This window comes from Aquila chrysaetos, chromosome 8, assembly GCF_900496995.4.
Source record: "Aquila chrysaetos chrysaetos chromosome 8, bAquChr1.4, whole genome shotgun sequence".
Taxonomy (NCBI): domain Eukaryota; kingdom Metazoa; phylum Chordata; class Aves; order Accipitriformes; family Accipitridae; genus Aquila; species Aquila chrysaetos.
In genome coordinates this window covers 45,876,001-45,903,195 of record NC_044011.1, presented here as the reverse complement: position 1 = coordinate 45,903,195, position 27,195 = coordinate 45,876,001, and the positions used below count along the sequence as shown (strand labels likewise).

At 49.4% G+C, this 27,195-nt stretch overlaps 1 protein-coding gene across 3 annotated transcripts in view; it reads right to left on the bottom strand.

Annotated features, from left to right (window-relative positions):
- The window catches only part of ETS1 (ETS proto-oncogene 1, transcription factor), a 78,478-nt gene that overhangs the window by 5,111 nt on the left and 46,172 nt on the right, over window positions 1-27,195 (bottom strand). For all 3 annotated transcript variants that reach the window (XM_030023044.2, XM_041125459.1, XM_030023046.2), the window contains 6 exons: window positions 19,747-19,866; window positions 18,881-19,081; window positions 15,380-15,457; window positions 14,228-14,476; window positions 10,498-10,758; window positions 511-629 (listed from right to left, as the gene is read on the bottom strand). In XM_030023044.2, coding sequence (XP_029878904.1) covers window positions 511-629; window positions 10,498-10,758; window positions 14,228-14,476; window positions 15,380-15,457; window positions 18,881-19,081; window positions 19,747-19,866 — 1,028 coding nt within the window. The remainder of the gene's footprint in view (window positions 1-510; window positions 630-10,497; window positions 10,759-14,227; window positions 14,477-15,379; window positions 15,458-18,880; window positions 19,082-19,746; window positions 19,867-27,195) is intronic.

Sequence of the window (27,195 nt, the reverse complement as noted above, 5' to 3'; positions counted from 1 at the left end):
GGTTTGGTCGGGCAGCCATCGGCAAGCAGCAGTGCCGGACAGGAGGGAAGGGAGAGGACTTTCCTCATCTTTAAGATGGACACGGATGGGTCACAAGCGTTAAAGTTTGGGAAAAGCAACCTCCATGCAATGGCAGAATGTTGCAGAGGACTCGGATATATAAGTCAGGGAAGGGAATGAATGTCCCATCTGCTCCCCAAAATCAGTGGGAAGCCCCCCTCTCACCTGAACACATCCTATTTGAAGAGCTTTGGCAATATGCCTCTCTCTACGGTGTTTCAGCTACTTCACACCAACTCTGGGCACAAATTACAGCTCCCTAGGTATTACTGCAGCCCAATTTTTAACAAGTTTTCAGCTGGGCTCTAATTCATTGTTTTCTCCCACACATACCCAAGACCAGAACAACGTGACTGCCCAAATCTCAGCACTGAAGGGAGGAGGGGAGGGTTATCCACACCGATATTTCAGAGGAATTTGGGCTGTACACTTAATTCCAGGTCACTCTACCTCATCTGGGTCAGAAAGTTTGAATTCCCAGCCATCGCCTGTCCAGCTGATGAAGGACTGACAGGACTTGTCAGTGAGCAGTTCCAGCAGGAATTGCCACAGTTGGATGGGTCCACTGCCTAGAAGGACAAAGGAGACATGAGACATTAATACCAGGAAAAGCACAGCCCCTTCTATCCCAGAGGGGGAAAAAAAAAAAATCGCATGCAAACAGTGCTCACTGAAAAAAATAAAACCTTCTACTATCAAAAAACCCCATCAGTGGCCACAGGGCAAGATCTGGGCTGAGATGACAGCTTAAGAGTTAAATCCTGCAGGTAAAAGAGCTTCCTATTTGCAGCGAGAGCTGAATATTCATGCACTGGAATGTTTCACTTCGAGTTACATAAATAGGATTATTTTTCTGGCATCCAAACAGCAAGGAGTCATTGTCTTGGCACAAGAGCACCACCACTTCCTCCGTGCCAAAAAGCTGCTGGCCATCGCATGAACTCCATCAGACTCCCGCTTCCCAACCTTGACTCTTTGCTCCATCGCTGTTTACCGAGATAAGGGGGGACCCAGGTATGAAAATTATTTGGCCTCTTTCCAGGGCGTGTTGCTGCAGGAATGGCCTACGCCGGCTTGCAGAGCTCAGTGCAGGGAAGGAAGGGGCTGGCTGGCTTGGCAGACAGATCTCACCAGCTCAGGACCGATGGATCTCCCCATCACAGTCTTGTCACGGTCTTAGCAAAGCCATAAGCAAACCTCCCTGCGGCTGCTGGTTCCCCTAATCCAGCCGGAGAGGCATGAGGCAGCACGCAGCATCCCATGCCACGAACGTTCAGCCTCTCCTTACAACGCCGTGCTCTCCGTCTTTCCCCTGGGTGCTAATTTTGGCCAACAGCAATTTGGCACGGGGTCCTGAGCCCAACACATCTAGCCTGCAGTACCCGGTGCACCCCACTGAGAGCCTGCGGCTTTGCAGCCTGGTTTTGGCTGGATTAATGGTGTACGTGGAGCGATTTCGAAATACTTATCTCTTCTTTGCGCTTGTGTCCCAATCAAAGGTAGAGGAGAAGCCCTCAAGCCAAAACCTCTTTGATGAGCAACTTCCAGATGCGGCCGCACCCAAAACATAGCACTTAGCTCTGGGCAACGTGTTTCGGGAGAGATTTTACCATGTTTTAAACACAGCTTAGAATATATCACTAATAATAAGAATGACAATAATAATAATAATAATAAACAAAGCCAGAGGTTAGAGGAAATGATTTATCACAAAAAGAATTGCCCAGGCTGGATTAGGATGGCAGGCTGGGGTAAACCCGCCTGCTGACAGCAATGAGCAGAATCTTCAAGCAGGGAAAAAAAGAGTTATGTACTCAGAAAAAGGGATGGAGAACAGCCTATTTCCAAGAATGACAATGAAGGCTGTCAGAGCTGTGGCTGCAGGATAACCCGCAGAGGGAAGAGAGGGCTGCTCCCCCTTTTCCACAAGATTTAAAATGACTCAAAAGCAGACAAGCTGCTGGGGAGGAGGAAATGAGAGAGCTGGCTCCAGGACAGGGAAATCGCTGTGCCCTGTCCAGCCCTCCCCAAATTGTTTCCCTCCTGTTATCCCTAAGCAACCGCTCCAGGGTTTTGCAGGCACCGGCTCCTCCGCCAAGCCCTGGGGGTTATCGCACAGCCATGGGCAGGACAGAGCAGGGAGCTCAGAGCATCTCTCTGCTTGTAAATGGGAAGACGACAGTCAGCGGGGAAAGGCTCCAGCCCGTCGTTCTCGGCAGGAGCTTGCCAAGATGTTGGCTCTGCGACCGCGCTCTCCGGTAGGGATGGAGTTGGATTATCTGTGCCAAAACGAGGGAGGAAATTCAGATGACGCCTTTGCCTCTCATCCAAAAGGGAAGAGCCAAAACCCTGGCCTGAAATGCCACCGCATCTCAAAGTTTAGACCTATTTATAGCAGCGAGCTTTAAATACAGAGAAAACATTGGGCAAAAAGGTTATCTCAGCCACCTGAGGTCCTCCACTGGGAACTGCAGGTGAATTCACATGGGGCTGGTTTCTCTTGGCCCATCTGACTTTACATCAATTCCCTTCACACATACAGAGAGCACCCAGCACCCAAGTCAGGCTAACAGAGAAACAGTGCTAGGAGACAAGACTGAAGCAAGACCAGGTTCATCACCTCGCATTGATTTCTCTCCTGCCCTACCAAAGAACAAGGATTTTTTTTTTTATTCCTTCCCCAGAATAAGATGGATGGAAACCCATCACCTAGGCACCAGGTTCTTGGGTAAGCAACTGCCCTCAAAATACCCCTGAGCCACCCTGGCTCTGCAGGAGGCTTTTAAGGTTCAAATGTCATTAACCCCGAGCCGAGTGGCCAGTGCAGTTCATGCTTGGTGCTCACAGCTCGGCTGCCAGCTGGCATGGAGAGGTGTCGGGAAACCCAGCAATTTCTCGCCCTCTCTCCAGCAAGCGAGGTAGGGCTCCTGCCTCTGCGCCAGGTGCCGCTCTGCTGGGTATTTTGGGATTTTGAAGGAAGCAGTGTCATCCTTGGAACAGGGATTCCCAAGGTCTAGTCCGAGCCGCCTGCGGAACACGTGTAAAACCCCAAATTCCTCTGTGTTGGACAAGCAATTATGTCAAGAATGTGTTTACTGCAGGGCTTGCAGGCATGTCTCAGCTCCTATAAACACACACCCTGCCAGAGGGGAAGGCAGCGGAGGCCCTGCAGATGTGCCACTGCCGCTGGGGCAAGACTCCGAAATGTCAGCGAGGCAGGCGATGCACGAGGTGGCAGGAACCAAACCCCGGCACATGCCTGAGCCTGCGTGCACAAAAACAGCTCTGGGGAGATGGCAGGGTAGGAAGGTGAAATGATTAAGGAAGGGGTGCTGGAGGTCCATGCATCATCTGGTAGGCTAGTACAGCGGTAATTAGTGCTGGGAGGGCCGTCTTCAGAAATGAGCGTCTTTTGCCTGCTCTGCAGACCAGCAAGGAGCAGGGAGTTGTTTTTTCCCAATGCCTAAAAGGATTTCAAAGTGACCCTTGGCTCATGCAGAGATGCCACCTCCCCGACGTCGTGTCCCCAAAGCTACCAGGGCAAGCATGAAGCTGCCGGGCTTGTCTCCGCACCCCAAACCTCCGCCCCCGCAGGAACTGGGAGCAGCGCCCATTTTCCATCCCTTCTGCTTCAACCCTTCCACTCATCCCCAGCTGTGGCTGGAAATCCCCACCGCAACGCCCAGTCCAGAATCACTTCATGGTACAAGCACGAACAGCCGCACCGACCGCCCCAAGGCCGGCGTAGCTTGGCGAGTGTATCCCACCACACAACCTGTTGCCTTGATTATCTCCAAAAACAACCACCAGTGAGTGTTCTCGCAGCCTTTTTATGGATGCAGCCCCAAGTGTGGGGTGGAGGGACACACTTCACCTTTTATGGCGCAGGTCCTGCTGTGCACATCCAGGATCTTCCCAGAGCACTCCCAGCCCTGGCTGGGCAACGGGGACAGCCTCTGCTCCACAAAAGACAAGGCGAGGACTCAGAGGGTGGTGGGATGTCCCCCCGCCCCGCCGCGACCTCCAGCACCCATGAAGGCTGCTAAGAATAGTGCCTGCCGGAGGGGCTCGCCTGCCTGCCCGCCGGTGCCACAATGGGGGCCCTGTCTGGCCTCGGTGGCACTGAACGGGGTCCTTCAGCGGGGAGTGTCACACTGCAGGAATTCTCCCACGTCAGGGGGAAAATATGCCTCTTAAGCCGCATGACGGATGGTTGCTACAGTGGGAACCGCTGGCTGAGCGGTGCCTCCTCGGCACCAGTCCTTCGATGGCACCCGTGGCTGTCCTCAGAGCAAAGGGTTTGGTGCCACTCCATCCCTGTGCCATTCTCCCTTGGTCGGGACTGGAGGTCCCCTACCACCTTCCTACCCGGTGGCTCTGAAGCGGTTTGAAACCAAAATACGCACGACAGCCACTTTCACTGTCACAGTGATGGTGGTACCACCTGGCTGGGGCAGACGGGCATCCACGCCGTACCCAGGAAGGCACGGCCCGAAACACGTCATCCCCACTCTCTCTCAAGACAGTTTCACACCCCCACCCCTCTCAACCTCTCAACGGCCTCTGTTTTGTTTTCCTTCTTTCAAACAAGAAGAAGAAAAAAAACCCTACTGAAAAAAAAAAGCGGCGCACCTATGCTTTTCACCCTGTGGTTTGTGGTTCCAACCCAACAGAACAATTGGGCATAGCAACATCTCCAAAACAGCCTTTGCCCCACTCATGTGCCTGCCCTGCCCGAGCCCCCTTCGATGGTACTGTGGCACCAAAGGTCCCCAATTTCCCCCACCGTGTTGGGGGAAGGCAAAGCTTGTCCCCATCACTCCCTTGTTAGACCAAGCCCAACCGCCTCCTCCCCAGCGCTTGCCCAGACTGGTGCAGGCAGTCACACCACCACGAAGTGCCAGCTTTGCATGGGTGGGAAGGCAGTGGTGGAGCTCGGATGGAAGCATCTCCAAAGAGCAGGTGTGAAGAAAGCAGGGAAGGACCCAGAAAGCACCTTCCTTGGGGAGCCACATGATTTTGGCCATGCTTATAGACAGGAGAGCAGCCAGGCAGGCCACTCTGGGCCAGTTCTGCTTTCCCAACGCATCTCCTCTATTTCAAGGAAGAACATGCTGGGAGGACTGGTCTCACTCTAGAGGCATCTGGCAAAGCACAAGGGGTTTCGTGAGCTTCACCTCTCCCCCTGAAGGTGGTCCTGCAGGCCAAGAGCTGCCGTGCAATGCTCCAGCTCGTTGCTCGAAGGAGAGACGAAGCCACAGTTGCTGCTTTGCCATTACCTCCGGGCTGCTGAGAAGCCGCTGCCAGCGGCTGCAGCAGCTCTGGTGAGAGCTGAGCTGCCGTCACGGTTGGGCAGCGTTGCGTGGGGCTCATTTCACTGTCATTTGCACATGTCTGGCAGGTGGAGCAGGAGCCACTGAACCAGCCCTGAGCCCCACCCTTGAGCTGCCCACCTTGCGGAGGCGAAAAGGGCTGCTGAGCCCATGCGGGCTCTGCACTGGAAGCAGAAAACGGGCAGGAGCTGCTGGCTGGTCACACTTGAAGTCACCCTGTAAGAGCAGGTAAAGGGTATGACCCAGAACGAGCAAGCTAACAACATCCCCTGCATTGCACAGGGGACAGAGGTGCTGTTGTGCTGCTTCTGATCGCTGGGGCAGCTGACTTCATCTCCAAATTCCCCTAAACCAAGATGCAAGTGGCTACGGATGCCCATACAGGCACACTTCTCCAGAAGTGCAGGCAAGCAGGCAGGAAGGATGCTGATGTTTCTAGGAAAACTACTGCACAGACTCTGCATGTCAAGGACAGCCGGATCACTGGACCATGGTGGGAGAGGGGCAGGGAAGGCAGCTGCTGGGCGGATTTTTGGATGCCGATGCCCACAACACATCCAGGGAGCTCACCACTGGAAGCTTCAGGCCAGCAGCATAAGCAACAAGAGGAGAAGAGGAGGAGAAGCAGTACAGAAGCTCTCTTGAAAGAGACCCACTTTCTTTGGCACCAACTTGACTTTCTTGCAAAACAGCACCTGCGTGCTTTCACTTCTGTGTCACAGATAAGCATCGCTCAGAAACAGAGGCTCGTCAAAGGCTTCAGGCTCTGCACCGCAGACAATTTGGACAGGGTACGTGGGTTTAGCAGGCAAATTTGGGCCTTATCGGCATGGTACTGCGAATACTGATAGCAAGGATCAGGGTTGGATCTGGCCTGGGCAAAACCGTTTGGTAGACAGAAGCGGTCCTGGGCGCTCAGGCAAGATAGCATCTGCGAGAGATGGCTATTCCCTGCACTACTTTCTGTCTTCTTTAAGGGCAGCATGATAATGAAGATAGCATCAATCTGTCGCTAAGAGAGACACTAGGGTCACATTGTGATATTAGCTGGATTGTCTGTAAAGGCATCAGCAACTTCCTAACTAGGTCCATAAGAAAGGACAGCATCACAAATGCAAAACCAGCCTTGCAGATGAGGGTTCAAGGTTTGGTGTGCACTTACTTCAGCTTTCTCATCCCTCTTTCCTCCCTTCTCCTCTCAAACACGAGGGGAATCGCTCTGCTCTGTCTGTTCAGCTATGTGGAGCAGCAGCTCGGCACATCACAGCTCTGGTGTCGTGGCAATGCAGACAACACCATGAGATGGAAAGCCCCGGCCTGCACAGACAATGCTGAGGTCCTATGTGCCACAAAGCAAACAAACAGCACTTCTTGGCTATAAACCCACACAGGTGCTTTGGGGCGCTCAAGAAAAGCCGAAAACAATTCAGCCCCGAGTGGGTATCGCCAACCACAGGGGCAGAGAGAGGGTCTGAACGTCCGCTGGACCTGCATCACCAGGAGGGCAGCAGCACAAGTAGGTCAGCGAAGTGGAAAAATGAATATAGGGCAGAAAGACCAAAGACCAACGCGGTCAGACCCACACCACCTGCCCTCTGCATGGGCTGCACACTTCTCTGCTACAGACTTTCTGCATTTATTCACATGGCATCAGGTCTCATGAAGGATGCGGGTGGCCATGGTACCCGTCGGAGGCAGCAGCCTGCAGGATCCAGCTATGGCAAAGCCACAGACAGGGCTGCAGGTGGCACGGAGGCAAAGCTGAGCTCGATTTAGCCCAGCTGGGCTCAGGTATGGCGGGATCTATACCCATGTGCCAGCACGCACCTAGCACGAGCCGCCCGGCCACACCAAACACTGCACTGCTGCATGAATGAGGGAGCTTAAACTGAGCTCAGCTAAGCCAATGTGAGCTTTAGCACATCTGTCTGCAGAGAAGACACATCCTGACACACCGCTTGCCTAAATTTAAGAGATGCATTCTGTCTCCGTTTCCTAGGTCATGGCAAAAAAAATAAAACCTGGCTTAATGTAACACTCAAGCTGGCCAAGTTCTGAGAGCTGGCCCCAAAACCAGAGGTGTCCAGAGCTGGCCCTCCCTGCAGCTATGGAAAGTGAAGTTCACCAACTCCTGAGCAATTACATTTCTCCTTCAAAAAAGATAAGAAAATTGCATCAACCTCTATCTGAGCAACCATGGCAACTTGTTAAATTAGGTCAAGATGTGGGGGCAGATAACGCAGCTTTGAAAAGCTGCTTGCGAGCTGGGTGAAGAACACATCAAACGCAAATGGAGCTTCCGCCAAAATGCACCTTCTCACCAAAGCATGCGCCTCCTAGGGCAGATACCATCAGAGATCTGCCGTGGCTGCGATAAAGCACTGTGCCACCTCCCTGGGCCACCAGCAAAACAGGCCCTTGGTAACAAAACCTGAACAATATTGTCAAGTTCTTAAAGTCAAGCCAGAGAGCCCTGGAGATGAAGGACACGATCTCCCAGGCTTCACCCTTCCAGTCCTAAAACGTACACACCATGGCATGTCTGTTGGGTGCTCCGCTGCCTGGGGACTGGTGTTGGACATGTGCTCAAGGCATCGTCTCAGCAAAAAAAGGAAAGCAGGGGTCCTGGCTGCTTTGGGACCTTGGGCTGGTAATCCCCTGCTCTGCTCGTTTGGAGGCTCCACCTCCTCACCAGAGCTGCAAACAGAGCCCAAACTTTGAGTTCCTCTGCTCTAGCTTGTAGACAGCACTTCCTCCCCTGAGTAAAATAATTGTAATGTAAAGCAAAGCAAAAAAATAAGGACCTAGGAGTTCTGCCTGAGAGTCCCCACACTCCTTGTTTAGCTGGCGCAAGAAAGAGGTCCAGCACTTCTCAGTGGCCAGCCTAGACTTCTTTTTTTTTTGCAGAAATACACTAGTACAAAACAGTTTTGAGAGTGCCCAGTTGTCCCAGTTTGTAATGCAACATGTTCTCACATGCTCTCGCTGTGACCTGCTTTTCACAGCAACCTGGCTTGGCTTTGCACCCGTGCTGGGCTCCCTTTGCACAGAAAATGTAAGGTGTTGACAGATCAGTAGGCTTTAAAAAGGGACAGAGGACATCTCTGGAGTCACATGCCTGCAAAGGTCATCTGTCCAAAGATCGTTCCCAACGGTAAATGCAGGCTGTGGCGGTTTGAGGACTGAATTACTGCTTAGCAGCCTTCGGAGCAAGGAAGCAGTGCTCCAGCCCAAGGATTTCCAAGTGACTGCTGATTCTGGAAACCTCTGATTTTCCTCTCCTCATTTAAAGTTTCCCAAGTGAAGCAAGGCAAAAAAAAAAAAAAAAAAAAAAAAAAAATCAGATGCTCCCACTTATTGATCACACCAAAATGCCTGGGCCAAGGGATTATCTTCCCGGCTCAAAATGGGGTTTGAAATGAGGCAAGGGAAAATGTTATGCAGCGCAAAGCGTTTGGAAACGTGCTCTGGCATTGCATTAACCGAAGTCTCCCCTTCCTGGCGGCATGAGTCCAAGGACACTCTTTGGGGTGCTAATACTCCTTGGCAAAACACAGGGTCCAGCCGCCGACTTTGTCTCCTCGCTTGCAGAGGGAGCTGGGAACACCACCTCTCTACGGGGGCAGCTCTCTTCCATAAGCTACAGCAAATGTGTAGGGAAACATCCAGCTTGGAAAATAAAGCTCCTAGTTTTGCCAGTGCCTCCGTGCCTCAGTTTCCCAGCTGTTAAAAGGCAAGCAAGACTCCTGCCCAGGCACTGGGTACCCAAAACACTTCCACGGGCCATAGTGAAAGGCGTTATCAGGAGAAAATAGGAATAAAACCTGCAGTTTGTGCTCACTGGTCTCTTTTAGGAACATCAACTTCCGTGGCACGGTGGAGGACAATGGCATGGCCCCTCCTACCACTCATGCCTCTCCCCACCACATCCCCCAGCCAAAAACCATTCAGGAATAGCAGAGCACACTTTTATTTTGCATTGACTTGATCGAAACAGGCTCATTCAGCAGGCAGGGCTGAGCTTTCTTCCTAACTAAAGCTATAGCAACAAACCACTTCCTTTTTTACACATAGCTCCTAAAATTATCTCTCCACCTCTTCTCCCCTCTGCATCTCTCCCCCCTTACAAAAAACTAGATATCAGCCCTAAGTTGAGCTGTGCGTGGGAGGAGATTTCAGGGACAGTCGCACCTCAGGATCTGCTCTGAATCTTTTGGTGATCTTTATCTGCACAAACTATTTCCACTGCTTGGCTCCTCCGGGCCACAGCTGCTACCAGCTGAGGCAGGAGAGATCAGTACGTACAAGGGAAAGGGGAACTGGCAGGAGGCTGCCTTGTGAATTTTACTTACAGTACAGGCAAAAGACATGGCACAGAAGGACTGGAAAGGATTATCTCAATTTTAGCTGGAAGCCCCATCCCACCAGGTTTCTCTAAGATGCCAGATTGCTGGAGGGCTGACATATAAAAAGCCGGAGGTTCCGTGGCCTATCACCTTCTCATCTCTCCCAGTGCAGGGAATGAAAAACGTTTGGGTCTGCTTTGGCACTGTCCCAGCCCTGCCTCGCAGCAAGGTAAAGAGCAAAACCAAGTGCTTCTTCCATGCCAAAAGGGGAGAAGATCATTTCACATCACACACAGCAATGCCAGAAATGCAGCTGCTCCTACCCAAGGTGGGAAACCACAAGTAAGTGGCCAGCATGTTGCATAAAAGTGTCACAGGGGGAAAGAGGCACTCCCTACTACCTTGTGTTCTCAGCAATATAAACCAGACACCGGTCCCTACCAGACGCAACCAAGAGGCATCCAGGCGTAAATGAAAACACAAGGTATCAAATGCCCTGCACTCAGCCAGGTCCTGCATCCTCCATGAGGTCTGGAACGCCCACGCTTGAAGGACATGCAGCCTTGGGGGGGCTGCATGCTTTCAGGTGTGCCCGCATGCACGTGGCTGACCCCAAAACCCCTCACTCACAGACCGCTAAACCGTCAACACAGACGTTGCACAACCCAGAGACCCTGGAGGCTCTGCCTTCCACCGATGGAGAGGCTCTACCCAAGACACTCAGCAGAGAGGCGGTTTCCTGAGGAGCGTGACCCTACCTGTGTAGCCAGCGAGGGCAGCAGCAGGAATGACAGGCTTGTCCTTGTTCATATCAGCCCGATCTCGAACATAGTCCTTGAAGGTGCCCTTGGGCTTGTGGTTGGGCAGGGCGGCGGGGTAGTCCTCCGAGTCAAAGCTGTCGTAGGAGGGGACACGCTGCAGGCTCTGGAAGGAGGACTGGCTGCTCCAGGACTGCGTCAGGCGGTCGCAGCTATCGTAGCTCTCTATGCTCTCGAAGGAGTCCTGGCCTCCAAGTTTACCTGGCGAGAAGGAAGGGCATGTGAGATGTGCCTGGCCAGCACAGGGATGCTTTTAGCTTGCCACGGCCAGGAGAAGGATGTTTCGCCTCCTCGCTATACAGGGAGAAGGCAACCAGGCAAATGTTGCTGTCCCACCATGCCTCATCTTCAAACAAACTCCAAACTACAGCCTGAAACTGGGATACTTGTATTATCTTTGTAATTCAGAGCAGGGCTGTCTGAGCCCCGGAGAAGTTCAGGCAGCAAAACAAGGCAGAGTCAGGGGAAAAACCCAGTCTTGACTCTCCACCAGAGACTGATGCCTGGGGCTAACTGGAAATTGTCCTCTGTTTCAAAAAGGCAACAGCAGAGAAATAATCCACTTTAGACAGATATTCAAGGCTCAGTTCAGGTGCCAGGACCTCTTGCTCTTCTGCTGAAAGATACGGGTCTCCAATAAGTCCCATATTATATCTGCCAGCCCTATATAAATGCTGCTCAGGCATATTCAAGGGCACTGGACACCCAGGTTCTGTACTTTTGATGTTTCCTGCAAAACTATACAGCAGCCTTTTATTGCCATATGTTACAACTAGCTTCCACCCCCAAATCCCCAAACAGCAGCAGATTTGATGGAGGAGGAGAGCAAAAGGCTGAGAGCTCAAACAGCTATTTTTCCAGTTCTGGTAAGGTGAGCACAGCTGGGTTGTATCAAGGCTACTCTCTGGGGTATTTTTAGTAAAGACCAGAACACGAGAGGCCAGATCCTCAGCAGTGCTATGCTGATTTACACCCACTAGAGACAGCATTAGTATACCCTCTGTACTTAAAACAGAGAGCTAAAAAAGGATCCAAAGAACAAACTGAAATTGCTCTCTCTGATCTCCCATACGCTGCCGATTGCTCAACATCTTTACTGACAAACTAAGAGCGTAACAGGATCATTCAAGTTCACTAATTTCCCAAACTGGGCTAAAAACAGCTGCTGGGATTGTGCAAGAACTCCTGGAGAAATTTCCACTGGCAGAGCTACCCGCAGCTTGGGCCCAGATAGTAAATCACAGGGGAACAGGAACGTGGAAGGACGCTGGCACACTCCCCCAGATATTTGTTGTGTTGTAGTTTGAAGAGCACTTGCTGTGAAAAGACTCAACTACCACGGGCTCTGCCCTGATTGCTGGCCCAGAATCATTTGAAGTTTGGATCCATTGGCTTGATTCTGCTGGTAATATCCATGCTTCAAACTAATTTTATTTTTTTCTTTTAGTTTTTTTGAGAGTTTCACAGAATACACTTCAATCACCTCCTGAACCCTGCAAGGGGAAAATTAACACCACTTTATGCATGTTCATTAATTGGCATAACCACTTCCCTGAGAAGTCCTGCAGCACAAGCTCATTTAGAAAAGGAATTCAAAATCTGACGGATGAACAGCCGCAGTGTCGGAGACGTGACTTGGGTCATTTCATTCAAAATTCACCTAAATTTGACCTAAACACGAGCCTTTAGAAAAATCATGCCTTGCACCTACTCAGGAGAAACTTGTTAAGGGTTTGGCAGCTACACTTTCCAACTAGATGCCCTCACTGATAAGGCAAAGTGAAACAACTCCCATGGGACCACAAAATTAACTCCTAAAGCCCACACAAAGAAAGGCAAAAGGCAACTGTCTGGAAAACCTTCATCCTGAATTTCCCACTGATGAAGCGCTTCACTTCACGACACACTAACCTTTTAATACAGTGGAAGGTAAAGACATAGGTAAATATAAATAAACTGCCCTCTGCTTTATATTAAGGCTTCTTTATACCACTCTGGGAGGATTAATGCCACGCAAAGACCCTTCTACACATGGCTGAAATGTAGCGTTAGTGTAAGCATGGCCATAGCCTGTTGCATTTCTTCAATTGCAATCAGTATTTTAAAGTGTTTGCTAACACCAGGGGCCCTTGGTCCCCAATGCTGAGTTAAGGGCTCTTTCTTCCCTCCCCTAGAGCCTTTTTAGGCTTGCCAGTGAGAACAGGCTCAAGGTACAATTGCAAAGGCATGCCTGAGTCATTGCATTTCAATGAGAATTATTATGAAATCACCTATGTTAAAGAAAAGGTCAAGAAAAGGGAAAGACGCTAATGAGAGAGAGCCAGAAAAACAACCCCAGAAAGAGGAGCTTACCTAAAATTGTAACACCACTGCCCTTTTGGCTCACCATATTGTCCAAGCCACCTCTCTCATACTAACGCTCAGCCAGCAGCAGAAGCAGAGGTAATAATACAAATAATAACTTTCCTGTCATTAGCTCTCCGAGCTTGGAAAAAGAATGAGGAACTTAAAATAAGCTCCACTCAGCAATGCGTATGTGATGCAGACCTGCAAAGGGGCTCCGGCTTTCACGGTGAACCAGCACATCTTCAGTTCTCATTGCTGGATGAATGGGTTTAAATGTTCAACATCAAACCTGGCTCACAGCAACACGTTACTATAATGAATTTTAGGCATGGGGACACCTGGATTCTATTCAGGGCGCAATTGCAGGCAGGTCAGATCTCTTCCCCGTGCCTCAGGTTCCCTACCTGGAATCAGGAGATAATGATACCCCTTTGTCAGTTACTTTCAGCTCTATGGATTAAACTTTTGCTTTGAATATATATACTGTGAGCCAGATCCTCAGCCTTGCATTAAGCGATGTAATTACAAAGTAGTTGGGCATCTGGGCCCCATGTGTTCAGAATTTAATAAGATTAATTGAAAAGGTATTTGGGCTCAGATCCTCAAAAATGTTTAGGTATTAAAATCCCATCATCTCAAACCGGAATCATGTAGCTATAACTCTTTGGAGATGTAGGGTTGTAGCACAAGGATTCAGGGGGTCCTTCAGCTCTGTCGCTGACTCAACCCATGACATCTGCATCTCCTAACAAAGCACAGGGCTTGGGTTCATCAGAACAGACTCTCAGTTGAAGCAAGCAGCCATCAAAATCAATGGAAATAATGGATAAAAACTTTGGATCATCAAGTGTAAAACCCTTCAGAGCCTTGGACAGTAACTCCTGATGAGAACTTGTGAAGAATTTGTGGGGTTTTGCCTGGTGTCCTCGGAAAATGAGATTTATACAACCACACAGCAGCTTTCCTCCCTAATAACCTTAAAGCCTATTTCAACTTTGCTCAAGTTTGACATCAAAGTCCAGAGCCAGAAATGCTACATTTTTGCAGATGATGTAAAAACAGGCAGCAGAGTAGAATATAAAGACCTTCATGTTTTCCCTGGAGAGAAAGGCAGGGAGGGCTCAAAGCCATCAGGGAATCCATCTGGGAGTTCAACCCCATAAGATATATGTTGGGAAATGGCTTCGTTACTGGCATTGCACAGCTCCCTGCTGGCCTTGGTGCCCCCAAAGCACTATCTCCTACAGAACCGAAGGCAGCACTTATGTTGATGTAGGTAGAATAGCAAGAACCCAGGCAAACCCTGGGAGATACCCAACTTTACCTCGACTGGCACGTCCCATGCACATGTTGTCTGGCGTTACCACTTCTTGCTTGATCGTGAAGTAGTCTGTCTGCAGGGAGTCCGTCTGCACTGGGTCACGCAGGATGACCGAGGGATAGTCGTTCTCGTACTTGAGGGACAGGAGCTCTTCCGAGCTGATGGGATGGAGGGTCTGGTAGGACTCTGTGATGAAGCTGGGCTCGGAGAACTCGGAGGGAGGCACGCACTGCGCATGCTCGATGCCGTAACCTGTCGGCAGAACGGGAGCATCAGAAAGCAACCCAAACACAAACAGCTCAAAGAAACCAGAGCATTGCTCACTCCCTCTCCAGTCTCCCACAGCACAGAGAGATTTGAGGTCTGCAGTGCAAGAGGAGACTGCCTTTGGATATAAAATACCTGGCACAATTGGGCACTAATTTTGAGTAAGGTTTCTAAAAGCTGCAGAGAGATGGTGTCTTATAATTGCACCAATTTACAAAAATAAGACATCCTCAACCGTCATCAATGTGCATTATGCCAAACTCCTCTCAAGCAAGCTGCTAGTGGGAAAAAGCTGGAAAATCATGAAGAGCATAGTCTCAGCAAAGGAGATATAGGGCAAAGAAGTTCAATTGATGACTGTAATAGATGAGTCACTTCCACAGTCACCTCTCCTCACTGGCCAGAGCCTGGAATTCCAGTTCATTAAATATATCACAGATTTCAAATGCCCTTAAAGAATATCTCCAAACCAATGGCAATGGGAAGCACAGGACTCCAGATTGATGACTTATCCCTTTCCTTGCTAGGCTCCTACCTAGCAATCCAGAATTAAGCCTTCTTCCCCCATTCCCTCCCTTTTTTAATATGTTTTTAAAAATTCCCAGTGTTCTGGAGTGTTGAGGTCACTTTTCAGGTCTGCTGAGCTACAGCTCCAAACAAATTGTGCTTGTAAAGTCATATTATAGCATCTCAAGGCAGTCACCAAAAAATACAGATGGCTTCTAAATAAACCCAAAACACTACAAAAGACAAAATTACACACTTTGCATGCTCTGCCACGACAGAGCAACAACTACATGGTGCAGTCCTCGTGATGCAGACAAATCTCTAATAGGTGGCTCTTTCATGCCTGGAAGCACCAGAATGATACTGATAATTGAGACTTACTAATGAAGTAGTCTGAAGTATAGCGGGATTCTGGATATGTTGTATTCACTCCATTTGCTGGGTACGGTTTTACCTCTTCTGCAAAGAGGAAAGGAAGGAAATGTCACATGTCAATAGACATATTGTGCTTCGCAAGACTTGCTGTAATACAGAGAGGTCTGAACTTCCTAAAATGCTCTTCTCTGGGTTAAACTGGGACGTTCAAAGGAACAGAAATTAGTTAGGAGCTGAAATCCCACTGAAACAAGCGCTTGATGCACTTGGGTTCCTTTGGGAATTCTTGCTGCAGGCATGCCCAAATTTAAACAAAACAAAACCAAACAAAACAGCAACAACTTTCTCAATCAGAGGCTCCAGGTGGTTCTGAAATACTAGTTGCATAATTTCCTTGCTTGCCTTAATTTTTGTCATCTTTCATTCTCTTGAGGATTGCTTATCACACTTACATGTGTGAGCTCGTGAAAAAACTCCACCACACAAGGACAGTTGTTTTCCTGAAGAAGCCCCTATTTTTAGACCAGCAGTAGGTGTGTGCAAGCGAGTGGGTACTGCATACCAAAACCAGCTCTTACAACCCCAAATTAATGCTAATTCCCAGCCTACACAGCACCTTTTACCTTGCACCTGATGCAGGCAGAAGATTCCACGCTCAAAAAAGCTTTGTCGCACTGTCCATCACCCAACTCCTGATAGAGACTCCACCGTGTATATACAGGTAGCACACAAAATTTTAGCCTTTCTATAGGCATAATTCACTGAGAAAGAGCACATATCACACCAGAGCATGGATTCTCTGCTTTCCATTGCTTTTTCCGAGCACTCTGGTACTCCTAGGCTTGGCGCTGAGTTTGCTTTCCCATGTAAAAGCCACATTGCTCCTACCCTGACCAGTTTTTCCATTAACACCTTACTCATTCCAGCATGGCATGTGGGCAGAGATACCGGCATGGGAGATTTTCTTTTCTTTGCAGAGGGTAACCAAAATAAAAAACACACAGACAACTCCGGGTTATGTTTATTTCTGCTAAGGCTAAAGAGAAGCGAACTGAAGATAACGCATGTTCGCTTGCGAGGAGCCTAATTTTGGCTCTCTCTCCTGGGGATTGCAGGGTGGAAAATATTCTCTAACAAAAGGAGGTTTTGTGCAAACAGAGAGACCTAATGAGAAATGCTCTTTTCCTCTCCCCACGGTGTCTGCCAAGGGGCAGGGTGGGTGACCACAGAGAAAGAGAGAGACCTTCAGCTATGCTTACAGTCAAGTGGAGGGCACTGCTGACTGCTGGTAACTGAAGAGGTTATTTTAGGAAGAAATTTGGAAAAATATGCCTGAAAATACCCAAATCCATGCAGGGAAAAGTCACCCATCTGCTGCCATTTTTAAACCCTGAGCAGCCTGTGGTACATGAGTCACTCTCAGAAAGCGCTCACAAGGGAGGCATGTTAGCTGAAGGGACAGCAAGGTCACAGCCTGTCCCAGCATGACCTGATGCTGGTGGTCACACCACTAGAGGTAAAGCCAAACATCTGGGGCTTAACCACCACTCCTACCATCAACACCCCCAAGCGATGATGGTGGGTGGCTGCCCTGGAAGACGGAAGAGACGGGGACTGGCAAGCTGGACCCTGCCTCCATGGTTGAGCCTGGGGAAATCTTGATCTCTTCACGCTTCACATCCCCAGCTGCCAAGTGGAGACAACCATCTTCTCTTGTGTGGAGAGTGACGTGGCAGGGACAATTTTGCACGTTACGTTTGTACAGCACCAGCACAACAGAACCCAGATTTTGTCAGGGGTTTGGAGATGTACTACCAGTAAAATGAATCCCATGACTTACAGAGAACAGAAATTAGTCCTTGGGAGGAGGCTGGTAATTTCTTGAAGCTCTTCTTAGTTACTTTCCAAATACTTCACAGATATTGCCCTTCTGGGAAATGTGTTAAGAACCCACCATAGAAGCTAAGGCTCAGATAACTTATGCAAGAAGTGACAAAGTCACCAGTAAAACTGAACACAGAATGGAGATTTCTTGGTTCCCAGGGCTATGCCAACAGTGTTGAGACAAAGAAATTCAGCTTTATTCTTTTTCATCCTTTTGGAAGAAAAGCTGCAACTGGCACAAAGATTTTCAGCTTATTTGTAAAAGTTCCTCTCTGTCTCAGGCCTTTTGCACCCTCGTGACTGCTGCATCCTAACACTCGCATGTGTCAATGCTATAAGGAAACAAGATCCCTACTTTACTGTGAAACTACAGCACCAAGTTCATCTCCATGCCTTGGGGAATCTGCAGGAAGAAGCAAACCCAGCTCTGATGCCTCAGTCAATATCCGCGGTACATCGCACCCCTCTCCAGCAGGTTACAGCCCAAACAAATGAAGAAGGGTTGTGGAAAGGCATAGCTACGTTACAAGCAATGGCTTATAGCAAAGAGAAATTGGACTGACCACAACGTTTTGCTTTGTTTGGTTAAGCTGCCTGCTGTTGATATAAGCACTCAATAAAAATTATGCAAAACAAGAAGCACAGAACAGACATAAAGAGCAGAAAAACAGCCTGTCATACACAGACCCTGGGAAGAGCCATGTTTACCTTTTGCAAACCACAGGTAGCAGTAAAATTAGTAATCAGCAATTAACATCCATTTGTCAATGGTTTCCTGGAAGGCATAACTTTGCTCCCCCTCCCCTTCCTGCCACCAGTACAGGCCTGCTGACAAGCACGCAGGGTCAGTATGACAGCGCAAGGGATATTCCAGGAAAGCAAATAACTCTGCACAAGAAGGAGCTAGAGAAAGAACCCAGATTTGCTGCTGCTCCTGCTCGTGGCTCAGTTAAAGGTGTTAAGCTCTTCATCTGCTCTTTCGAAACTATCCCAGGTTAAGTGTTGCTTGGGCATCCAGACACTATGAAAATGGACACCCAAAATCAACGTGTATGTCCCCAGTCAATGAAAATTAATGCCTATGAATGCTGTCATGCAGGGACTGGCAGAGATGGCTTCTCCTGTGGGCAACACAGCCACTCTTAACAGAATGCCATTACACCTTTTGGGACACGAAACAAAGAAAAGCAGGCTCCAATCACAACTGGGAAATTAGGGTGGGATTTTGGTGGTATTGTTGTACCCAGTTCTACCAGAGGAAGTAGTAAAATTCACAACGGGAGCTGAACGAGCTGAGGAAGAATGCTTTGGAAAATCCTGCCATCGTTTCCAGGCAGGCAAAGCGTCCCTGCCCACTGTGCATTCCTGCCAAGCGGCCAGTGCAAACACCCTTCCTCTTTCCAGCAGTGCCAGGATTTGCATTGCCCACTACTGGTTGGGATGCCCATTTGAAATCCCACTGGAAAGCTGGGCTTTGACAGCTCCTTTTATTGGGATTAAAGCCCGAGGTGAACACCTCATTGCCGAGCCAGACTGCGAGCCAAGGTCTTTGGAAAGGCCCAAAACCAGGCTAGGTTAGCCAGGATGGCATCAGCCAGTCACCCTGGAGCCTCCAGGACTCACCTTTCTGCAAGATCTCCAGATGTTCCCAAAGGATATCTCCCACAAAGTCAGGCGCTAGCTCCAGGAAGCACTCCTTGCCCAGGGCGCAGAGGGCAGCTCCGTTCATGCAAAACTTCTGGAAATCCACTCCCTTCAGGCTAAATTCGTTCACCGCCCACATCACCCAGTCCCGCACGTGTGTCTCCGTCCACTGCTGGGGATCTGCAACAAGGGGTTGTAGAAGAGATCCATTAATGAGCAACTACAAGCCATTTCCCCAGGAAAACAAGACACAAACGGTGCTACAGCTGCACTGCACTTGCACAGCCTCATCCCATAGAGATTGGCAGTCCACTGGCATAAGGGTAAAACGTGGTGGAAGAACACCATACCTACGGTTTGGATCAGCCCTACTGCAGACATATTTCACGCAAAGAATGAGGTTTGGATTTGTTTGGGACTTTTAAAAATTCCACCAGTTCTCTGACCCCTTCTACCACCCATTTCTCCATTTTGCTTGGTTTCTCCCTGTCACCAGCCTCTGGTAAAGGGTTCCTGCTGTTTCTCTATATAGTGGAGATGACTAGCAAACAGAAGTCCTGGAGCTGCCTCCAAAGGAGCAGGTCACCAAAGTTGCAAGAGCAGTCATCCAGCAGAAGTTAGCAGGACAGACAGGCACAATCTGTCAGACAGGTGTAGTCTGCAAGTGGTACTGAAAGGTTTTGCCTATATGTCCAGATTTTTTCCAGCTGAAGCTGCCAAGAAACAAGGCAATACCACATGAAGAGAATCAACAAAGGAGATGGCAGATGTGGAGAAGGGCAGCCTGGCAGGAGGACACAATCTCTGTGGCTACCACGGTTGCTCACTGGGAAACCATGTCTTACCTTTGGGGATTCCCAGCCGCTGTTGCTCTTTTGCAAAGCCACTGAAGGTGGCTTTCAATGCCTGAGACATCATTTCTTTGCTGCTGGGAGTTAATAAAGGCACATCTGCACATTCCATATCTGAAAGAAGCAGGAGAGAAAAATGGCCATAAGGACATGGAACTGGGAAAGACGACAGGAGTCGTGCTGGCTGTTGAATTGTCAGAGAAACAGAGAAATCTTTTTTTCTTCTGAAATTTTCACACCCAGACCCTCTAGCCCTACACCTAAACCCTGCAAGTCCATGAGCAGGCTTCTGAAATACAAGAATAATCTTGTGCTTCTAACAAGCCTCTGCTTAAAGGGTATAAACAAGCCATGTCTGGTAAGCTAGGTTACATGGTGCACATGGTCTCCCTACAAGCCAACCGTGAAAGTGCTACTGGAAATTCGACGGTGATATCAAAGACCTTTCCAGACTTCTAGCCTGCTGGGCTTCATCACCCCAGTTGGTGTCTGGAGCCTGGGAGATAGCTGAGCAGTTCCAGACGCCAATGAAAGTAGAGTGTCCCACACCAGGCTGAGCAAGAAAGCAGGGAGAAAAGCATCTCTGAATTACCGCTCCACCTCTGGGCATCCTGGTCCAACGAAAAGCAAAAGGAAAAAATTAATTTTGAAGAATCACGGGCAATCCTGGAAAAAGTAAGCTGACAGCAGGCTGAGGCGGGATGAAGAACCAGCAGAAAACCCATTTGAGGAGGAAGGGAAAACAAAGAGCTGGAAAATCCCACATTAGCACGGAGTTACATCATGCGCAGCCAGCCCGTAGCATGGAGCGACGCGATTCGGGGTGAGTCACTGAACAATGCTCAGCCACCCCCATGGGAGAGCGCGGGACCAAGCCAAGAGCCGGGCCTTGCAGTAAGTCCTGATGAGAAGCAAAGCTCTTCCTGTCTTTCTTTTTTTTTTTCTTCTTCTAATTTATTTGGAAGCAGGCGGATATTTGTAGCCAAAGAGTTTCATAAACAAAAGCAACCATTTAAAAAAAATCCTCCTCGATCTGAATAAAGGTTTGGCGCTCTTTCATATATTTTAAGCATTCCTGAAAAACATCTTTCATGGAGAAGGAAAGCCTCATCCAACCACCATCTCAAACAACTGAACTTTATCGGTCTCATATGTAAATCTTCCACCTGAGGCTGGTTGAGCACTGTAGCCTACTGGAAATTTTTCAATGAAAACTGTTCTCAGTGCAAAAATGACAACACGCACAAGCTCTTTTGGTGTTTTCATGAATGTCTGGATGTAGACATCAAAAATCAAAGAATTCTCTGTTTTGTGGAAACCCCAGCCACCTTGGCTTACCATCGCTCTAAGTTAATTTAAGCTCCGATTTAATAAGCCATTATACCTGCAAAATACTGGCAAGTGCTTGTTTCAAGCAGCATTGAGCGCATCCCTAACGCAACAGTGAGTCAGGGTGGGAGACAGCACTGCAGCTGCTGAGCACGGGCAGCCCAGTGCAACAAAGCTGCTTTCCAGTCTGACCCAGTCTGGGCTTCCTGCTCCACTCAGGTACCTCCACAGCCAAACTCACAGGCATCATTTAAAGTCCGAACAACACAATGTTGGGGTTTTTTTGCAAGTGGGAATCCGGGACTTGGGTCAATAAGCATCCACGTGCAGCTCTGTAGCACAGGGTGAGGGTGAGCACGCTGCAAAGCATCCCTAAATCATCAGCTGGATGCACCAAATGCAATTCCACCGCCAAGCCAAACAGAGCAACTTTTCTGTCTCCATCTTTGCACATTCCACCTACCATTCCCAACTAAAAGACACGCAAAATGTCACCCCCTCTATTTGCAGCTCCCTCTAACGTTATTCACCAAGGCACTCCAGTAATGATTTGCTCAGGTAGGACTAGCAAAATTCCTGAAACTGAGCCTCTCGGGACGCAATTCCTCCCCCTAACCCCACCACATAAATCAAATCACTGTGTGCCTGCCACAGTGGAAGTATCAGGACCTTCAAAAGCAAATAATACATTCAAAGGCTATTTGGCAAATTACACTTCATTATTTACTGGATTTGGCTGGAGAGGGCACGGAAAAATGAGCAGCCACCCTCGCTATCTCTGTTCTCCATCTGCTGTGTTGAGATAACACTGGGAGAAAGTGGTTCAGTGCCCCTTTCCCTTCATCCTCATGTTACATTTTAATGCTTTGCTTTCTGTGCTCTGTGGTTACAGGGACCACCCAGGAATCCGCTCCCCTCCGCCGGCTGGTTAAACGGCAGTTCACTGCTCCCGGGTGCTATGGGAAGATGAGTCAGAGTTAGGCTAAGAAAACATTTCTAACCCCAATTTTTACACTGAATCACTCGTGAAAACCTGTGTGGAGATGACTTCCTTAGGCAAGCCACGAAGAGCAACAGGGCAAGGTGAGGTGTGTGCAAAATTGTATTTTTATTTCTGCAATACAAGCGAGTACCTATCACCGTTCGCCCCGGTTTTCTCCTGCAGGATTCATGGGGTTGGGTTTGCACATACCCAGAGAATCAATTTTTCAGTAGCAGAGGATAAGGTTTCGGTTTAGTAAGGTGAACACTGAGCTCTGCACAAACAACATGTCAAAACATGGAAGACTTAAAAGTGATTCCCAGGGAGAGGTCATCAGAGAAGCAAACAGCCTATTTTCAAATTAAAAAAAAAAAAAAAAAATAAAAAGCAAAGTGTCAGAGGAGGGTTTCTATTTAAACACCAAAATAAACCAAAATGTGCATTTCAAGGCTTCTCCTTCAAAATACCTTGTACTGGGCAGATTTAGGATTGAAACATCATGTACTTTTTTCCTGTTAGATTGTAGCTACTAGTTAAAATTTCTTCAGAAGACAAAACAGCCAAAAAGCCTCAAGCCTGCAAACGCTTGCAGAAGCCTTATTTTAGTCAGCAGTGTCCCACATCTATACAAAAGCTCACACGTGTAAAACTAAATGTGCTTGTAAAGCTCTGCATACCTGTTTGTGGACAAGTCTTAGCCCTGTGATCTGAAAGAGACAGGGGGGACAGACAGTTTTTAATCAAAATTCTGCCTCTGCGGGTTCTGAGATACTGAATTTACTTAAGTATCATTTTCTTTGTTAATCCTTGCGTGTCCAGTGAGCACGATCGGCTTTACCCGGCTCTGCCCGATGCAACTTTGCTGGGTGCAGTGGAGTTACTTCCCAGGGAGGAGAACCAAGCCCTGGTGATGTCCTCCAGCACCCGCAGACAAGTCCTTCACCTTCAGTTTGGGATGCCTAAAGGTCAGAGCCAAGTAGAATTTCAGTAACAAAAGCAACCCGGGCTTAGCTGCCCCGGTTTCAGCTTTCACTGCCATCTGAAACCCGTTTCCAAGATTTTAATCAAATCTTGCACAAATAAAATGTCTCCTCTTGTGTACCTCCTGCTGTCCACAAAGTACACACACGCATGCATGCATGCACACACATGGGCTCTGAAGAAATGTATGGGAAGGAGCATTAGCCAGCACCAAACCAGCTGTTACACCTAAGCTCAGTTTAGAAATTTCAGGGTTTTAATCTGAAAAGCAAGCACAGCAGCGGGGGCCAGGCGACCACGGCGTTGCATCCCAGACTCGGTTTGCTGTATCATTTTTATGACGCCCATTAAAGCCTCATCGACACAGCTGCCACGTGCGGTTTGCTGCCTAGATGCCATGTCCTCCACTTGCTGCCACTGCACTGACAGGGAACTGCATTTGATTTTCCTCCTGGGAGACCAGGCAGGGTGTGTTATGGTTTGATTTTTAAATACTAACAGGAGTTGCAGTCGCTCTGGAAAATTATGTCACCAGCATCTCCAGCATCTGTAGAGCAGAGATAAGTAATTTGCCTTGCGCGGTGGGAAGGCAGAGAGGGACATCTATTCATCTGGCTGCAGCTTTCCAAAGCAAGGAGGGATCTGGGGGCCCGGTTTGAGACCCCAGAGGCTTCTCAAAACCAGACCTCTATTTTTCCTCCAGCCCCCTGACATCCCTGGGGACAGGACTTAAGACAGACAAGAGGATGATAACAACCCCGATATTGCCGAGAGCCAGTGTTGCATCCCTATATGGGTTTCATGCTAAGGGGGATCTGCCCAAAACCCACCACCCCACTTTTGCTAGGTGTTGCAACAACAGACGTGGAGCCTGAGAGAAAACCAGCCAGCAAATGGACAAAGAGGCCAAGATCACCAAGTTCATCTCCCAGCCAAATTCCCACTCTGCTCTCACCAGGCTCGCATGTATAAACTATTTCTATGTATCTGATCTTTTTAAAGGACTACGATTTACAAACTTTAGGGATTTTGACCTTAAAACGCAAGCAACTCTGCTGCACGCCAAAGCATTAGCATCTGATTGCATAAGCAAAATAAATGGCAGTAAAGGAAAAAAAGATGCTCTTAGCAGGAGGATGGGAGCAAAGTCATTTTTCACCCGAGTTTCCACTCAGGGTCAATGCCTCTTTAAAGCTCCCCTCGGCCACTCACTTTTTTTCCCATCAAAAGCTCCAGTGTGTCCTTGTCTGGTCCCTGCTATTTTACCCAGTAGCCTGCGTGTAAATGGATGTACGGCAGGTCAGAGTGGAGCCAGCCTCCTCCTGCCCTTGCTCTGATGGATGGACACCAAGGTCAGGAACCCAAAGCGCTGTTGTCTCAGGTAAAAGCCCGCTCCCTGCCCAGACTCCTTGTCCTCCCCTTCCCAGGCCTGAGACTAACCCCGCAGTTTGCTGATACCGTGAGGATTTCGGGCCCTTTGGTGGCTTGAAAGAGGCACGGGGACAAGTTTGGGAGAAGATGTGTGTTGGTTTCAAACCAGACCATTTGCAGAGAGTCCAGAAAAAACAACTCTCAAAGACTGTGCATCCAAGGGCTGCAAGAATTTGTGCCTGTCTCCCTCAAAAGACCTCAGTCCTTGAGACCTGAGCTAGCTGAGATCCTCCTCTGAGCCCCCGTGCATGACACCCCACCTCGAGGTGTCCACGGTGCAGGACATCCCCCCACCCTGGATGGCTATGATGGAGCAGGAGGAGTTTCTCAGAGGCAACATGGGTTTGCTCTCCTACCCTCTTCCCACGCGCCCACAGTGAGCCCATGACCACCAAGCCCCAAGACTCCCCATCTCCAGCCCACACCAAGCCCAATGCTACCCCAGCTCATCCCCCCGCTGCCGCGCGGAGCCCCCTCCGTCCCAACCTTCACGAGGACCAAAACTAGGGCAGAGTTAGTGATGGGGAAAGCTGAAACACAGAAGATTTCCCAACGTCCCCCAGCTGGCAGGGTTCAGCAGCCGAGAAACCTTTCTCAGCATAAGAGGAGGCTGAGGAGAGGGGGGCCGGGAGCCGAGACCCTTCCCACGCTCCCCGACAAAGCATCCCGGGCACCATGGAGGCACCATCTCCCCATCTCAGGTTTCCACCACCACCACCAGCCACCTCCACTCCCCCCGGGGCAGCTTTGCCTTTCCCAGGTGCCCCCAGCTCTGGAGCGGGGCCGCCCAGGCTAATAACCCCAGCTGAGCCCCCTGTTATTTAGGCAGGATTAGGCAAAAATTTGTTTGCACTTTTGAACTGTTTTCACAAGCGTTGCCTCTCACTCCCACGCAGGAAGCAGGAGAGGAGCCGGCCTGTTCCAATTAGGGCTCCTTGGACCGAAAGGGCAGCGAAATTCAGCAGGGGGAAAGGGAGAGTGGGACAGAAAGCCAGAAAAAAGGGAACAGAGGGAAATCTGGGAAGCAAGGATGGATGGGGAGAAGGGGTGAGCACAGGGAGAGGCCTTTGCTGGGGATGCAGGGATGGGATGAGAGGAGAGAGGCAGAGGACCAGGCAGTACAGAGAGATTTGGTTCTCGCCAGAGACCAGCCCTGCTTCCCTCTGCAAGGAATGGCACAAAAGGCACAGACATTTGCTATTTTAATTTAAAATAAATATATTACTTCTAAAAAAAAAAGAAAAAGAAAAATAAGTCTTTTTTTTTTCTCCTTCAAGCAGTGAAAAATAAATACTCTAAGATGAAAGCTGGGCTTCAAGAGAAAAACAAGAGAGGAAACCGAAAGCCCACACTGCTTAGCGCTGCAGAAAGCACAACAAAGCCCGCTTTCTTCCGGCATTCAGCAGCTTTCTTATGGAGATGTGGTGTGTCATGGGGGCGAGCTCTTCCCCTAAATAAAGGGCCTGAAAACTGTCTTCCCTAAATGCAGATAAAAGCATTTCTTCCAAGTTTGCACTCTCAGCACTTAGAGCATCACAGGGAGCGAGGAAGGGGAAAGGTTAAGACAACGGTGAGATGCCAGGATGCTCTGCTAGACCTCAGGTGTTGGGGTAAATTGCTTCACCTCTCTGTAAAATGAAGACACCCTCGCTTGGGTGCAAGCTCGCTAGAAGAGGGTGCTCAGGGGAGACCTGCCCATGAGGAAAACTGGACACAGAGCAACCAAAAGGCAAGGGAGGGTTTGTTTTGGTTCTGGGTATCTTGCAGCTGGTGAGGAACCAGGCAGCAGCACCAGCAGGCGAAAGGATGCTTCACCCACTATCCCAGTGCTATCAGAGTCACAGGCTTTGCCTTCCAAGCCTGCCTGCTGCCCTTGTTCAGGCTCCTTTCCACTCCCCCTCTCTCTCTCTCCCTGACAGCTTTATAACGTGGGTGTTGGATGGAGATCCTGGGAAAGTGGCATCCCCTGCAGTCCCAGGAGCTCGCAGGGGAACAGCAGCCTGGTGGTCAGCTCACTCGGTCCTCCCTGGCTTTTGTGGGGGAGAGGAAGGAAAGACATGCTAGAGAAACCCCTGGACTGAAGCTAAGCAAAACCACAGGGTTCAGTCAACGCTCGCTGCAATTACAGGAAAGTTTGCCCAGCCTCAGCAGGCAGGGCCAGAACCTACGGTTCAGCTTCCTGCAGCAACTTGAAGCGGGGCTTCCCTCAGTCGAGGGCTTCACTCCGTCCTCCCCATTTCAGCTGCTGGAAGGAGCACAGATGGATAAAAGCAAGCACCGGGGACATGTGGCCACCTCTGAGGTTGGGGAACGTGGCCACAGTTTAACAATGCTCGTCAAAACTATGCAAAGCAGTCAGCAAAAAAGATTTTTCCATCAAGACGAAGCAACAGCAGAGGTTAGGCTGTGCTACGAAGCCGGCATGGTTTAGCTCCAGCACCGCCATTAACGGAACACAAGCACTCCCCACAAAGGCAAACGCTCGTGAATCTCGTGAATCAGCTTCGAAATGGCTTCTGTCGCTTTAAATTTAACAGCGTCGCAACTAAAAACTTGTGCAAACCTCTTCCGAACCCGCCGGCCTGACGGCAGAGTCCGGGGTTAATTAAACCCGTGCAAAACCCGTGCGGAGGCTGAGCTCACAGGTCTCTGCTCTGGACATAACCAGACAAGGAGGTTGCAGCCAACGCAGAGGCAGCGAGGAACAACCTCCACGTGCC